Here is a 15,321-nt window from a genome sequence, read left to right as displayed (position 1 = left end):
GTGTGTCGCTACATGATCGCTGGTGAGCTGCCAAACAGGCAGATCTCAGCAGCGATCAGGACCAGCGACAAGGCGGGCAACAAGCACGCGCGTCGCTTAGTTACCCACAGTGTACCTTAGATATCAGCGTGCTGGCGCTGGGAGCTGGTATCCAAGGTAAATAGCAGGTTTCTAAGCACCGCGCAGTGCTTAGAAACCCGCTGTTTTCCTTGGTTACCAGCTCCCAGCGCCAGCATGCTGGTATCTAAGGTACACAGCGGGTAACTAAATGACGCGTGCGCTTAGTTACCCACGGTTTACCTTGGATACCAGCTCCAGCTCGCTGATCGCTGGTCTCCCGCCTGCCACACGCAGCGATGCGTGCTGGCCAGTGGGAGACCAACGATCAAAACAATGTCCAGGGGTTTCAAGCACAATCAGCGATACCAGGCGGGGGGGCCGGTTGCTGATACATGTCACACACAGCGATATTGCTGGTGAGATCACTGTTGCGTCACAAAACTTGTGACTCAGCAGCGATCTCGCTAGCAATCTTGCTGTGTGTGGCGGGGGCTTTAGTCCGTTTTGGCACCATGATCAGCACATTCGTTGAGTATCCATCTACCCCCTGGTCCCCAGTAACCACTTACTTATTGGGCCATGCATACTCTCACAATAATCTCCCTACATATTTATCTCTGAACCCCTTAATCTCCTTAGGGATAGTGAGTGAAAGGCGGGTGGGCTCAAATTGCATGCGTGTTTGGATAATGTGTGTGGTATATTTTTAGGTAATTGTGAATTTGAATGTGTGATATTATTGTTTTATTACTGTATTGTTACCAATATATGTGTGTATACATATTTATAGTCATGAACTTGTTTATATATATATAATAAAAATCCTTTATTGATACACGTTTTTGTCTCAGTTAGTACAGTACATTGCGAAATTATTCGGCTCCCTGGAACTTTTCAACCTTTTCCCACATATCATGCTTCAAACATAAAGATACCAAATGTAAATTTTTGAAGAATAAACAACAAGTGGAACACAATTGTGAAGTTGAACGAAATTTATTAGTTATAATAAATTTTTGTGGAAATTCTAAAACTGAAAAGTGGGGAGTGCAATATTATTCGGCCCCTTTAACTTAATACTTTGTTGCGATTACAGCTGCAATTTTGCTGTGATTACAGCTGCAAGTCACTTTGGGATATGTCTTTATCAGTTTTGTTCATCGAGAGACTGAAATTCTTGCCCATTCTTCTTTGGCAAACAACTCGAGCTCAGTGAGGTTTGATGGAGATCGTTTGTGAACAGCAGTTTTCACCTCTTTCCACAGATTCTCGATTGTATTCTGTTCTGGACTTTAACTTGGCCATTCTAACACCTGGATACGTTTATTTGTGAACCATTCCATTGTATATTTTGCTTTATGCTTGGGATCATTGTCTTGTTGGAAGACAAATCTCCATCCCAGTCTCAGGTCTTTTGCAGACTCCAACAGGTTTTCTTCAAGAATGGTCCTGTATTTGGCTCCATCCATCTTCCCATCAATGTCAACCATCTTTCCTGTCCCTGCTGAAGAAAAGCAGCCCCAAACCATGATGCTGCTGCCACCACCATGTTTGACAGTGGGGATGGTGTGGTCAGGGTGATTAGCTGTGTTGCCTTTATGCTAAACATATTGCTTGGCATCGTTGGCAGAAGTTCGATTTTGGTTTCATCTGCCCAGAGCACCTTCTTCCACATGTTTGGTGTGTCTCCCAGGTGGCTTGCTGCAAACTTTAAATGACACTTTTTATAGATATCTTTGAGAAATGGCTTTCTTCATGCCACTCTTCCTTAAAGCCAGATTTGTGCAGTGTATGACTGATTGTTGTACTATGGACAGACTGTCCCACCACAGCTGTAGATCTCTGCAGTTCATCCAGAGTGATCATCGGCCTCTTGGCTGCATCTCTGATCAGTCTTCTCCTTGTTTGAGATGAAAGTTTAGAGGGACTGCCGGGTCTTGGTAGATTTGCAGTGGTATGATACTCCTTCCATTTCAATATGATCGCTTGCACAGTGCTCCTTGGGATGTTAAAGGTTTTGGAAATCATTTTCTATCCAAATCCAGCTTTAAACTTCTCCACAGCAGTATCACGGACCTGCCTGTTGTGTTCCTTGGTCTTCATGATGCTCTCTGTGCTTCGAACAGAACCCTGAGACTATCACAGAGCAGGTGCATTTATACGGAGACTTGATTACACACAGGTAGATTATATTTATCATCATTAGTCATTTAAGACAACATTGGATCAGTCAGAGATCCACAATGGACTTCTGGAGTGAGTTTGCTGCACTGAAAGTAAAGGGGCCAAATAATATTGCATGCCCCACTTTTCAGTTTGTGAATTTCCACAAAAATTTAAAATAACCAATAAATTTTGTTCAACTTCACAATTGTGTTTCACTTGTTGTTGATTCTTCACCAATTGCATTTGGTATCTTTGTTTGAAGCATGATATGTGGGAAAAGGTTAAAAAGTTCCAGGGAGCCGAATACTTTCACAAGGCACTGTATATAATATAAGGAACAGATAACATTAAGGAGTCATTAAGTGGATATTAATTGTTAATAGTCAAAGTCGACATTAATAATTAATATAGGACCTCAATAAAAGTCGTAAGTATTTCTCCCCTTTTACATATTATTTTCTCACACAGCCAGTGGTGCCATAATTGAGGTGACCATGACGTGCACTCTAAATCACCTGGATCGTCATGGGACACATATGGATTATCATCGGATAGGTGAGAAATATGTTTGTTTTGTCTTTTACAGGTGACATGAGCTTCAATGGATTAGACATAAAGGTGAGTATAATGCTTTTTTATTTGTATTTCAAAGAAAGATGTCAGTGTCATTATTTCAATTATAGGACTTCATTCTGGGTTACTTTTTTTTACAAACTTACTATGGGATTAGTAATGGGGGCATCTTATAGATGCCTCTCCATTACTAACCCCTGAACTTGATCTCAGTTAACAATATAAAGCTGACACCAACCCCCAAACCTATTACTCCACTTGCCACAACATATCTGGGCAAGTGCAAAGAACCGGGCAAAGTACAAGAATTGATGCATCTGATAGATGCGCCTTTTCTTGGGCAGTGGTGGGCTGCTCTTTTTAGGCTGAGGAAGCCAATATCCATTTCCTCTTCCCAGTCCAAAAATACCAGCCCAAGGTGTTTGCTTTAGTTTAGCTGGTTGTCAAAAATGGAGGCGACCTCATGCTGTTTTTTTTAAACTATTTATTTAAATAATTTAAAAAAAAAAGTGTGGGACACCAATATTCCAGATATCCGGCCGTGATAAAATGGACAGCTGGGAACTGCAGCCTGCAGCTGTCTGTTTTGCTTGCGCTGGTTATCAAAAATACAAGAGACCCCATGTCACTTTTTTTTTAAATTTATTTATAGCAAAAGTGCCGGCTGATGAATACTGTCATCAGCGACAGCGGGCATACGCTGATGAGAGTAGAATTCTCCCCAGCTAACACCTGTCAGAGCTTCTGGCTCACATGCTGTCATCTGACATCATGGGAACTGCAGTCCTCTGACCAGTGGTAACAATGTTACCACCGATCAGAAATGCTGATGTTTCTCACACTGTCACACAGATGTTAGCATGGGAAACAGATGATTTTCAGCTGCTGAACCCGAACAATAACACAGACCTCCTGGAGAAGTCTGTGTTCGAAGTCTGTGTCCAAACATTAGGTTTTCAGTACGGACCCCGAACTTTACTGTTTGGGTTCGCCCATCACTTCTGGTAAGTACTGAAATAACTTTCTGCACACACAGTACTGATTGCTAACAAAGGGAAAAATAGCCATAAAAACAAAAATGCTGGATTGGTCCCTTAATAAAATGACACAATGATTACATAATATTCTGTTTAGTGATGAGCGAATTTGTTTGGAAAATGATCACCAAACACAAATTCGGCATGAATATGGCACATTCGGATTCGTGATTAGAAATCAGAGCAAAATTTTATAAAATCTGTAAAATTCGGTAACATTCGGTAAAAGTGCAGGAAAATATTTGCATTCCCACAAAAATATTTTCAGCACTTTAGCAATGATAATGGTGGTAAATCATAAAAGTTTGGCATGTGTTTGAAGAGGGGAGGGGGTTTGCAGAGATTGGAGGTGCGGCGTTCTTTTAAGCAGTCATTTTTGTTCTCTAACTTTATGTGTGTAAATTGCAGATAGCCTATCAGAGCGCAGGAAACACCCACAATGTTCTGACACAACGGCTTGTGTCATTGGCTGCTGAAATCACATGTCCCTCTCCATATAAATAGCAGACATCTTGTTTTAGCACCATTTTGACACTGTAAGAGAGCAGAGAGGCTGCTCCTGACACTGCCACTCTTAACAGCAAGATTTTAGCTAGTTGGTTAGGCGGTTGTATATCAGTCAGATAGTGTTACTAGGTAGTGTCCTGTATGGCTGTAAAATTTACCTTCTGGAATTTGTTTTTTGTTGGGCCTTTACTGAGGTCCACAGACAAAGCCAGCAGGGCACGTGTTGTACACTGCTTCTATTGTTCTCCGTGCATGAGCATAGCATTCTAATTAATATTTTTTCACTAGGTAAATGTGAAAATGCCTGCCAGATCACACATTTTAGCTAGGTGGTTGTATATCAGTCACATAGTGTAGCGAGCTACTGTCCAGTATGGCTGTTAAGTTTACCTTCTAGCATTTTTTTTCTTTTTTGGACATTCCTGAGGTCCACAAAGAAAGACAGAAGGGCACGTGTTGTGCACTGCTTCTATTGTGCTCCATTCACGAGTATAGCATTATAATTCACATATGTAGCTAGTGACAAAAAAAATAATCAGCCTGCTGCTTCCCACCATGTAATTTAGTGCTGTGGCGAGATAAAACTGTCTGCAGACCTAAAGGCCCTTTTACATTTAGCGATGCACCAGCGATCCGACCCGGTCAGGATCGCTGGTGCATCGCTAAATGATCGCTAGTGAGCTTTCACACAGAAAGACCTCACAGCGATGCAGCAGCGACGCAGCGCACGATACTCACCTTTCACACACAGCGATCCTGACGTCCTCCCGCCCGCATCCAGCGCCGCTCGTCTCCCACAGCAGGAAGCCCAGCAGGAAGCAGACGACGAGAAATGGAGCCGCCCGATCTCGCGCGATGAGCGCGAGACAGCCGGTCAGAGGTAAGTATCACACATAGTGATATCGCTAGCAATATCGCTATAACGTCACAAAGTCACTGACGTTTTAGCGATATTGCTAGCAATATCGCTATGTGTCAAACTCCCTTAAGGCACATTATAATTTTTTCTGTTGCTAAATGTGAAACAGCCTGCTGTATCCCACATTGTAATTTTGTGGCAGTGATATGAACCTATCTTCAGACATAAGGCACATAAAAAAATAAATAATTTTTCAGTTGCAAAAAGTTAGACACCCGTCTTATCACACTTTGTCATTTGGTTGGGTTGAAATCAAGCTGTAGAGGCCTGATCCATAGGCCACAAAAAAGTCTTCTGCTATTAACTTCATACAGCGAGGGACCTGACTTTAAAATGGTTTGTAGAATCTAGCACGTTATAGAGGTCTGATCCATAGGCCATGTGACGCTAGTCACTTCTCACGGTCAAGCCGTGAGTCAGAGTGGTCAAGGAGTCCAAGGTCAGAAACCAGGAGGGTACGTCATAAACAGACAAAAGTGTAGTCAGGTAACGTTCTGAGGTCAGAGTACTGTGAGGATAACGGATCAGGTTCTGAAGTGGTTAAACAGGAGGATTTTCGGAACAAAGTCCAAAGTCAGGCCACAGATCAAGCATATAGAACTCATGGCACAGGAAAGCACAAAGCACAAACCTCACAAGATGAATGTACATCTGGCAGTACTCAGCTCAGTTAAGAAGCATGACCATTAATTGGAATAATGAACACATGAGACAGCCGACGCACCGCAGTCACAGATTGGCAAACTGAGCTATCAATAAACACACCGACGGCTCAGCACGCCCCTTAATCAGATTGGATGGCCATGCTGTCAATCACAGGACTAACAAAAAATTCTTCTGTTATTAACAGCATACAGTGAGGGACCTGACTTTAAAAATAGTTTGTAGCATCTGGTGTGTTATAGAGGTCTGATCCATAGGCCACCAAAAATTATTTTATTAACCGCAAACAGTAAGGGACCTGACTTTAAAATAGTTTGTACCATCTAGTGTGTTATAGAGGCCTGATCCGAAGGCCATAAAAAAGTCTTCTGCTATTAACTTCATGCAGTAAGGGACCTGACTTTAAAATCGTTTGTAGTATCTAGTGTGTTATAGAGGCCTGATCCATAGGCCACAAAAAAAATTCTTCTGTTTCTAGTGTCATACATTGGGGAACCTGACTTTAAAATTGTTTGTAGCATAACTTCTTTGTCATACAGGCCTCCTCCACACTCAAACAATTATTTTTTTCTGTGACTAACACGATACAGCATGCCATATTTCCACTTTCAATTTACTGTCGCTGAAATTCAGCTGTTTGCAGAGGTGGTGCAGAGTTTAAAATCTAATATTTTGTTGTAATACTGAGCTCCTACCACACTATACCGTACTAGTACTGTGGAGGTCGCTACCCTCCCTTTGATGTGGGCTCTGGCACTGAGCCCACATCTTTCCTGAGACATGTCAGCTGTTTTGAACAGCTGACGTGTGCCCGCAATAGCCAAGGGTGTAATCGCAATCCACCTGCAGCTATTAACTAGTTAAATGCTGCTGTTAACCTCTAACAGCGGCTTTTAATGCATCCTTCTGGCCATCGGGCCAGAAATTCGTGTACCGGTGATCCCGTCACATGATCGCGGGTCATGGGTTCATTGGCATGTCAACCAGAGGTCTAGTTGACAGTGCCGGATTGCTATGAGCGTCGATCACTGGGCGGCGCTCATAGCAAGTGAGCAATTCTACTACATAGAGGCGATGTGAGCATCGCCTGTATGTAGCAGAGCCGATTGGGCTATGGCAGCTTCTAGTCTCCCATGGAGACTATTGAATCATGCCAAAAGTAAAACAAAAATTTTTTTAAAAATATTAAAAAGTAAAGAAAAATAAAAGTTCAAATCACCCCCTTTTCACCCCATTCAAAATAAAACAATAAAAAAACAAACATACACATATTTGGTATCACTGTGTTCAGAATCGCCCAATCATTAAAAAAAAGGATTAACCTGATGGCCCTCATTTCTTTAAATGTGAACACTCCTTGTTGGGTGTCCATCTGCTGCATTGGGTGTAGTAGAAGAACTGTCGGTCCCTATTATGCTTTTTCTACTGTGGTGAAATTGATGCCACTTTTGTGGTGTCTGCCAATAATTTTTGGAAATGTGAACACTCCTGGTTTGGTCTCTTTCATACGTGTTCCTTGGACTCAACTACCTGTGTTACTCCTTAAATTTTTCTGACAATGGTAGTCTACAAAACTTAAATTTGTGCCAGCTGAGTGTGGCTCAGCATGAAAGCAGGTAGAGGTGTTGCACGTAGTATCAGGGCTCCCAGCAAAGGGGGCCTACACCTATCCCTCATCCACCTCGTCTTACTGTCATATTCAACTGAAAGCTGTAAATGCTGTCCCAGACCCCGATGCCTCATGCCTGGCTGATTGCTGCAGTGCCATGCTAAATTCTGTACTGTGGGTACATTGAGGCCACTGTCCTGGTGTCTGCCCTCATTTGATGTGTTTTGGCAGCATTTGGGGCCGTTATAAGGTGTTGTGCATGCATTTGTTTTTGCCTCCCATTGACCTGAATGGTGTTCGGTAATGTTCAGCGACTATTCGAAGAATTAATCTGTGAATATTGCAAATTTTGTGAACCTAATCCAAACTGAACATTGAAATATTCGCTCATCTCTAATTCTCTCATCTCTAATTCTGTTGTATTATTATTAGTTTTTTTTTTTTTTTAGGTGAATCCCCAGAATGGACACTGAGGATGATAATCTGACCTTATGTAATGCAACTCTGCGCTACAATAACCGGTGAGTTTATTTTCCTATTTCTTTATTTCTCATGAGACATCAGTGCAGACTCCATTAAAGGGAATCTGTCACCCCATTTTCAGCCTATAAGCTGTGGCCACTGCCATCAGGAGCTTATCTACAGCATTCTGTAATGCTGTAGATTATCCCCCGATTAAACCTGAAAGATAAGAAAAACACGTTAGATTATACTCACCGGGGGCGGAGTCGGGTGCGATGGGTGTTGCGATCCGGTCCGGTGCCTCCCATCTTCATTCGATGATGTCCTCCTCCTTGCTTCTCCCTTGGCTCCTGCGCAGGGGGCAGAGAAAGTACTGCAGTGCGCAGGCGCCGGGAAAGGCAGAGAGGTCCCGTGCCTGCACACTGCAGTACTTTACTCTGCCCTCAACAGGGCAGATAACGTACACCTGCGCAGGAGCCAAGGGAGAAGCAAGGAGGAGGACATCATCGTATGAAGGTGGGAGGCACCGGACCGGATCGAGTGCTAGGGTAAGTATAATCTAAGTCTTTTTTTCTTATCTTTCAGGTAACATCGAGGGCTTATCTACAGCATTACAGAATGCTGCAGATAAGCCCCTGATGGCTGTGGCCACAGCTTATAGGCCAAAAATGGGGTGACAGATTCCCTTTAACATCTATATCCGAGCCTCCACCCCCGATTACATCAGTATTCATAGGGATAAATTAGCTCTACCTGTAACATGATTATTCTTACCATAATGACCCATCAAACTAGTCAGTGTCCTCCATCAGGCATCAGTGCTGTCTGTGGTGCAGAGGACTCGGCTTTGCATTGAGGCCAGAGCCCGACTTAGACTTTTCACTGCATTCACTTTTTAGGAACACACAGTGGCACAGGACAAGTTTATTAAGCTAAAAATCCTATTAAAAGCAGCAGACATGAACAAAACACATAGAAAAACAAGTCTGACACATCTGAATATGTCCTTACTAAAGCCTTTTAGATGTTCTTGTTTTAAGGGTTGTCTGGTTAAAATAAAAGTGGGAGAGGCCTGTCAATCACCTGCAGTTGAACTTAGAAAATCTGTCCTGGGGCAGAACCAGACTAGTCTTGTCTCTGACTATGATCTTATAACTATACTTTCTCTGAAATGCCGGGGAGTTTAGAAGAAAAATATACCTGGCTTTAAGGCCGGCATCACACTACATGCAGTCGTAGCTCCAGTCCAGAGTGCCTGCGGCAGTGCCGGGTGTTGATGCGAGAGACTCGTGCGAGTTTCTCACATCACACACGGTAGTGTGATCCCAGCCTTATCGTGCTGTTGGCTCTGATTCACGTTGCTTATGGTTAGTGCATAAATGGACTAACAGGTTCCTTTTAGAAGTTGGAGTATTTGAATTTTGTGAAATGTTAAGGATGGACATATCTGCAGGAACAAGCTGTTGGGTATCACTCTGGTCTCTGGATACAAGATTACAAATTTCAAAAACTGACCGTCACATCCAAGCACAAGCACAGTGTGAGCAGGTGCTTTCCTAGAGTCACCGACTCATACATATTCAAGCAAAAAAGGAAACACATTGTAGCGCCAAACCATGCAAACATGAAAAATGAATAATGAATTGCATTACTGCATTAGAAGTATTAAAAATTTAGAAAGTTTAGCGCATAAAATGGCCAAGTTATGTGTACCTGGAAGCCACGTTAAGGCATTTCTCGTTTTCCAGGTCCCTATTCTATGCCAATCCTCACTTAGTGAGGATTGGCATAGAATAGGGACCTGGTACACACATAACTCTGGATACAAGATAACATGAATTCCAGCTTCTCCTCGTGAACTTGGATATATTTTGATAGTAATGTTGCCCTACGCACCAATAAAAAACTCTTTGAAAAAAAAAAATTATAAAATATTGCCCCGCAAGTAGTGTTGAGCATTCCGATACTGCAATATCGGGTATCGGCCGATATTCGCTGTATCAGAGTTCCGATACTGAGTTCCGATACTTTTAGAATATCGAATACAGGAATCGGAAGTTCCTATAATGCAATGAGCCATTTTATTCAGCCAATGAGGAATCCTAAGAAGTGTGGGCACATCCTGTTATGCATGTTAGGCATGTTAACTAATGGCATGGCTGTGATTGGCTGCGAGCAGACCACCCAGCTGCTCCTCCCCCAGACACACGATGAACAGTGATCTATGGAAAGTGAAACTAGTGAGGGAGGAGGAAATGACCAGTTCTCATTTCAATGCCAGAACACACCCCTCCGGACATTTATCTTAGAAGCAAGAGATGATATCTTGGAAACCATGCAGACTAGCCACAGAAGCTAAATTACTTATTGTCAGCATTCTGCAGCCCAGATATGCACTGAGATTATGTGAAAAGCCCAGACAACCCGTTTAACATAGTCAATATCTTTGTAACTCCGAACGTCTTAAAAAAAAAATTAATTCCTGCTATTCCATTTGATTGGGCTAAACCTCTATGCCTTTAATGTCTCCTCCACCTCCCCCAATACATTTTTGTGTCCCATTGACTTGCATTGGTTTCCGGTATCGGAAACGGCGATATCCGATATTTTTGGGGTATCGGTCCGATCCAATCCGATATTTCCCGATATCGGAAGGTATCGCTCAACACTACGCGCAAGATAAAAGCATAATATGTTCATGGGATAACTAATGTTTTCTAAAGGAAAGCAATGCCATAAAATAATACCATAAAAAACCCACAGGTACAGTCATGGCCAAAAGTATTGACACCCCTGCAATTCTGTCAGATAATATTCAGTTTCTTCCTGAAAATGATTGCAAACACAAATTCTTTGGTATTATTATCTTCATTTAATTTGTCTTAAATGAAAAAACGCAAAAGAGAATGAAGCAAAAAGCAAAACATTGATCATTTCACACAAAACTCCAAAAATGGGCCAGACAAAAGTATTGGCACCCTCAGCCTAATACTTGGTTGCACAACCTTTAGCCAAAATAACTGCGACCAACCGCTTCCGGTAACCATCAATGAGTTTCTTACAATGCTCTGCTGGAATTTTAGACCATTCTTCTTTGGCAAACTACTCCAGGTCCCTGATATTTGAAGGGTGCCTTCTCCAAACTGCCATTTTTAGATCTCTCCACAGGTGTTCTATGGGATTCAGGTCTGGACTCATTGCTGGCCACCTTAGAAGTCTCCAGTGCTTTCTCTCAAACCATTTTCTAGTGCTTTTTGAAGTGTGTTTTGGGTTATTGTCCTGCCCATGACCTCTGAGGTAGACCCAGCTTTCTCACACTGGGCCCTAAATTATGCTGCAAAATTTGTTGGTAGTCTTCTGACTTCATAATGCCATGCACACGGTCAAGCAGTCCAGTGCCAGAGGCAGCAAAGCAACCCCAAAACATCAGGGAACCTCCGCCATGTTTGACTGTAGGGACCATGTACTTTTCTTTGAATGCCTCTTTTTTCTCCTGTAAACTCTATGTTGATGCTTTTGCCCTAAAAGCTCTACTTTTGTCTCATCTGACCAAAGAATATTCTTCCAAAATGTTTTAGGCTTTTTCAGGTAAGTTTTGGCAAACTCCAGCCTGGCTTTTTTATGTCTCGGGGTAAGAAGTGGAGTCTTCCTGGGTCTCCTACCATACAGTCCCTTTTCATTCAGATGCCGACAGATAGTACGGGTTGACACCGTTGTACCCTCGGACTGCAGGGCAGCTTGAACTTGTTTGGATGTTAGTGGAGGTTCTTTATCCAACATCCGCACAATCTTGCGTTGAAATCTCTTGTCAATTTTTCTTTTCCGGCCACATCTAGGGAGGTTAGCCACAGTGCCATGGGCTTTAAACTTCTTGATGACACTGCGCACGGTAGACACAGGAACATTCAGGTCTTTGGAGATGGGATGGACTTGTAGCCTTGAGATTGCTCATGCTTCCTCACAATTTAGTTTCTCAAGTCCTCAGACAGTTCTTTGGTCTTCTTTCTTTTCTCCATGCTCAATGTGGTACACACAAGGACACAGGACAGAGGTTGAGTCAACTTTAATCCATGTCAACTGGCTGCAAGTGTGATTTAGTTATTGCCAACACCTGTTAGGTGCCACAGGTAAGTTATAGGTGCTGTAAATTACACAAATTAGAGAAGCATCACATGATTTTTCGAACGGTGCCAATACTTTTGTCCACCCTCTTTTTTATGCTTGGTGTGGAATTATATCCAATTTGGCTTTAGGACAATTCTTTTTGTGTTTTTTCATTTAAGACAAATTAAATGAAGATAATAATACCAAAGAATTTGTGTTTGCAATCATTTTCAGGAAGAAACTGAGTATTATCTGACAGAATTGCAGGGGTGTCAATACTTTTGGCCATGACTGTATTCTATATATTTCTACCTACTTGACAACTCCCCAATTGCTTTGGTACCATTACTTTACTAGTCCTGTTAAGCTGTTATGAACATGTCCTGCAGTGATGATGCGCTGTACAGCAACAGGTGCACATGACCACTGCAGCCAATCAGTTGCCTCAGTAGTGATGTCTACATTCAGGCACAAATCTACTGAGGCCACTGATTGGCTGTAACGGTCATATGGACATGTAGAGTACAGCTCATCATCATTGCATGACAAGTACATAATAACCCAAAACAGAGCAACAAAGTGATGGAACTGCTGGAGCAGCAGGTAAATTATCAGGTACTGCACATGGGAGAAAAAAAATGGATGTGGTTGTGCTGTATTTTGCAGCCTAACAGGTGTTTACTGGCAATATTTTGGTAGGCCCCCTCACAAATCTGTTTTTTATGTCTGTATGCAGTTCATTGTTTAAGGACCTCAAATACAGACACACGCACAACAGATGAATTCAATGGGTGTACACACATGTCAGGTTTTTCCCAGACATATCAGGTCTTTATATGTCACACATGTGCACACTGATGACATAAACCGGTGCTTGAGAAAAAGTGGAGCAATTCGCACTATTCCCCGGTGCCGGCTGTGGAAGGCTGAGGTCAGTGAGACCAGGAGACCGTGATGGAAGTTGTATTTTTCAGCACACCACCAAACAAAAAGTGCATTAATCCTTTTATCACCGAAGGCTATTTGCACTTTATTGACCAGCCCAAATTTTACAATTCTGGCCACTGTCACTTTATGATATAATAACTCTGGAATGATTCAATGGGCCCCACTGATTCTGACTCTTTTTTTATGACTTCATGGTAGAAGAAAAATTTCATCTATATAGCTGGCGTATATTTGTGTAAGGCTACTTTCACACATCAGGTTTTCGGCGTCAGGCGCGATCCGGCGTCGTGCCGGAATGCCGGATCCGGCAAATGTTTTGTAAAACCTGATGTGCCGGATCCGGTTTTCTGCCAGATCCGTCTTGTTCTTGACAGACAAAACCGGATCCGTCTCATCCGGTTCATCCGTTTTTCTATCCGTTTTTCGACGGATTACGCCGGATCCGGTTTTTAAAATTGACCCTTGTGGCCTTCCGAACGGGATTGGCTACTGGAAAACTATATATAGCATGTTCCTACAGCCCTTCTTTGACAGGTTGTAGAGGAGAAAGTGCAGGTTGGAGAGAAGAGCAAGTTACTGGCGAAGATGGATGTTGTCATTGGAAATATTTTGAAGAATTTGGCGGATTTTATAGCGGAGGCGAATCGTTTGAGGGTGATTGTTCTGGAGAAGAAGAGAGAGCGAGACAGCAGCGCATCAGGCATCGTAGACGACGTTTGTGGATCCACCCCATCACAGCCAAGAGAATGACGCATGGGGTCTATTCTACACTCTGCATGGACCTTCGACGAAACACGGATAAATTTTTTGGATATGTTCGGATGAAAATGGAGAATTTTGATTACTTGGTGGAGCGCATTGCACACCTCATAAGAAAAGTGGACACCTATTGCCGCTTCTCTGTTTCACCCGCAGAGCGTCTGATGGTGACTTTAAGGTAAGCCACATTTATTGGATGTGATCGCATCAGAGCACACTTTCACTGCAATCTTGTTGGTAGTAGTTTGTATCTCCAAGTGTTATAGCTCAGTTTTGGTATGTAATGCTGTGATTTAAAACTATTTATTGTTTTTTAATTCCCCACAGATTTCTTGCAACTGGAGAATCCCTTTCATCACTGCATTTCCAGTACAGACTCGGGATTTCCACCATATCTGGAATTGTGAAGTACACATGCCGTGCACTGTGGGACTCCTTAGCTGAAGAGTTTTTACCAGAGCCCACAACAGAGAGGTGGATTGAAATTGCTGACAAGTTTCAACAGATATGTCAGTTTCCCAACTGCTTGGGCGCTGTGGACGGGAAACATATCCGCATTGTAAAGCCAGCCGGATCGGGATCGGAATATTTCAATTACAAGAAATATTTTTCAATTGTCCTCATGGCCATCGCTGACGCGGAATACAAATTTATTGCGGTTGATATTGGGGCCTATGGCCACTCCAATGACTCTCAAGTTTTCAAACTGTCTGCCATGGGGCGTAAACTGTATGGAAACACCTTCCAGTTCCCACCACCTAGACCGCTGCCGCAAACATCTGGTCCACCTATGCCATTTGTCTGTGTAGGGGATGAAGCCTTCCAGCTGTCAGAACACCTTTTGAAACCATACTCTAGCAGAGGATTGACAAGACCAAAACGCATTTTTAATTACCGCCTCACAAGAGCAAGAAGAATGGTTGAATGTACCTTTGGTATTCTGACAGCCAAATGGCGGGTCCTATTGACTGCGATCAACCTCAAGACAGAAACTGTGGACGAGGTGATCAAAGCTTGCGTGGTACTCCACAATTTTGTTAGCTGCAAGGAACCCATTTCCATTGAGGACACCTCTGAAGAAACCACCTTGCAAGATTACCATGACATTACCACTAGAAGTTCTGTGACGGTTTCAGTAATGAGGGACAATTTTGCACTATACTTTGTCACCTCAAGGCAGAGTACACTGGCAGGATGACAGAGTGTGAAAGATTTGTGCCCTAACCAAACTTGTGTACCTTCTGTACCAACAGTACATACCTTTGCCAACCAAAGTTGGCTATCTTGTCATGGTCTCTATTTTTAGCTTTAGGCCACAGGTGTGTACCTGGTTGTGTTTTATGCAAAGTATTTCACCTTTTAACAAAAGTTGTGTACATTGTTAGGAAATCACCAACAATAAACACAACTTTTCAGGTGAAATACTTTGCTTCAAACACAACCAGGAACACAACTGTGGCAAAAAGCTAAAATTTGCCCACAGTTATATACCTGGTTTTGAATACCTTTTTACC

At 42.6% G+C, this 15,321-nt stretch overlaps 1 protein-coding gene across 1 annotated transcript in view; it reads left to right on the top strand.

Moving 5' to 3' along the window:
* LOC141084902 (formyl peptide receptor 2-like) overlaps positions 1-15,321 on the top strand; it is a 79,916-nt gene that overhangs the window by 25,432 nt on the left and 39,163 nt on the right. The window contains exon 2 of the mRNA XM_073569854.1: positions 7,984-8,055. Coding sequence (XP_073425955.1) covers positions 7,997-8,055 — 59 coding nt within the window. The 5' untranslated portion in view covers positions 7,984-7,996. The remainder of the gene's footprint in view (positions 1-7,983; positions 8,056-15,321) is intronic.

This window comes from Dendrobates tinctorius, unplaced genomic scaffold, assembly GCF_039654945.1.
Source record: "Dendrobates tinctorius isolate UK_male_01 unplaced genomic scaffold, ASM3965494v1 ptg000028l, whole genome shotgun sequence".
Lineage (NCBI taxonomy): Eukaryota > Metazoa > Chordata > Amphibia > Anura > Dendrobatidae > Dendrobates > Dendrobates tinctorius.
Note: the sequence above shows the minus strand (reverse complement) of the source record. Positions and strands in the feature narration are given on the sequence as shown.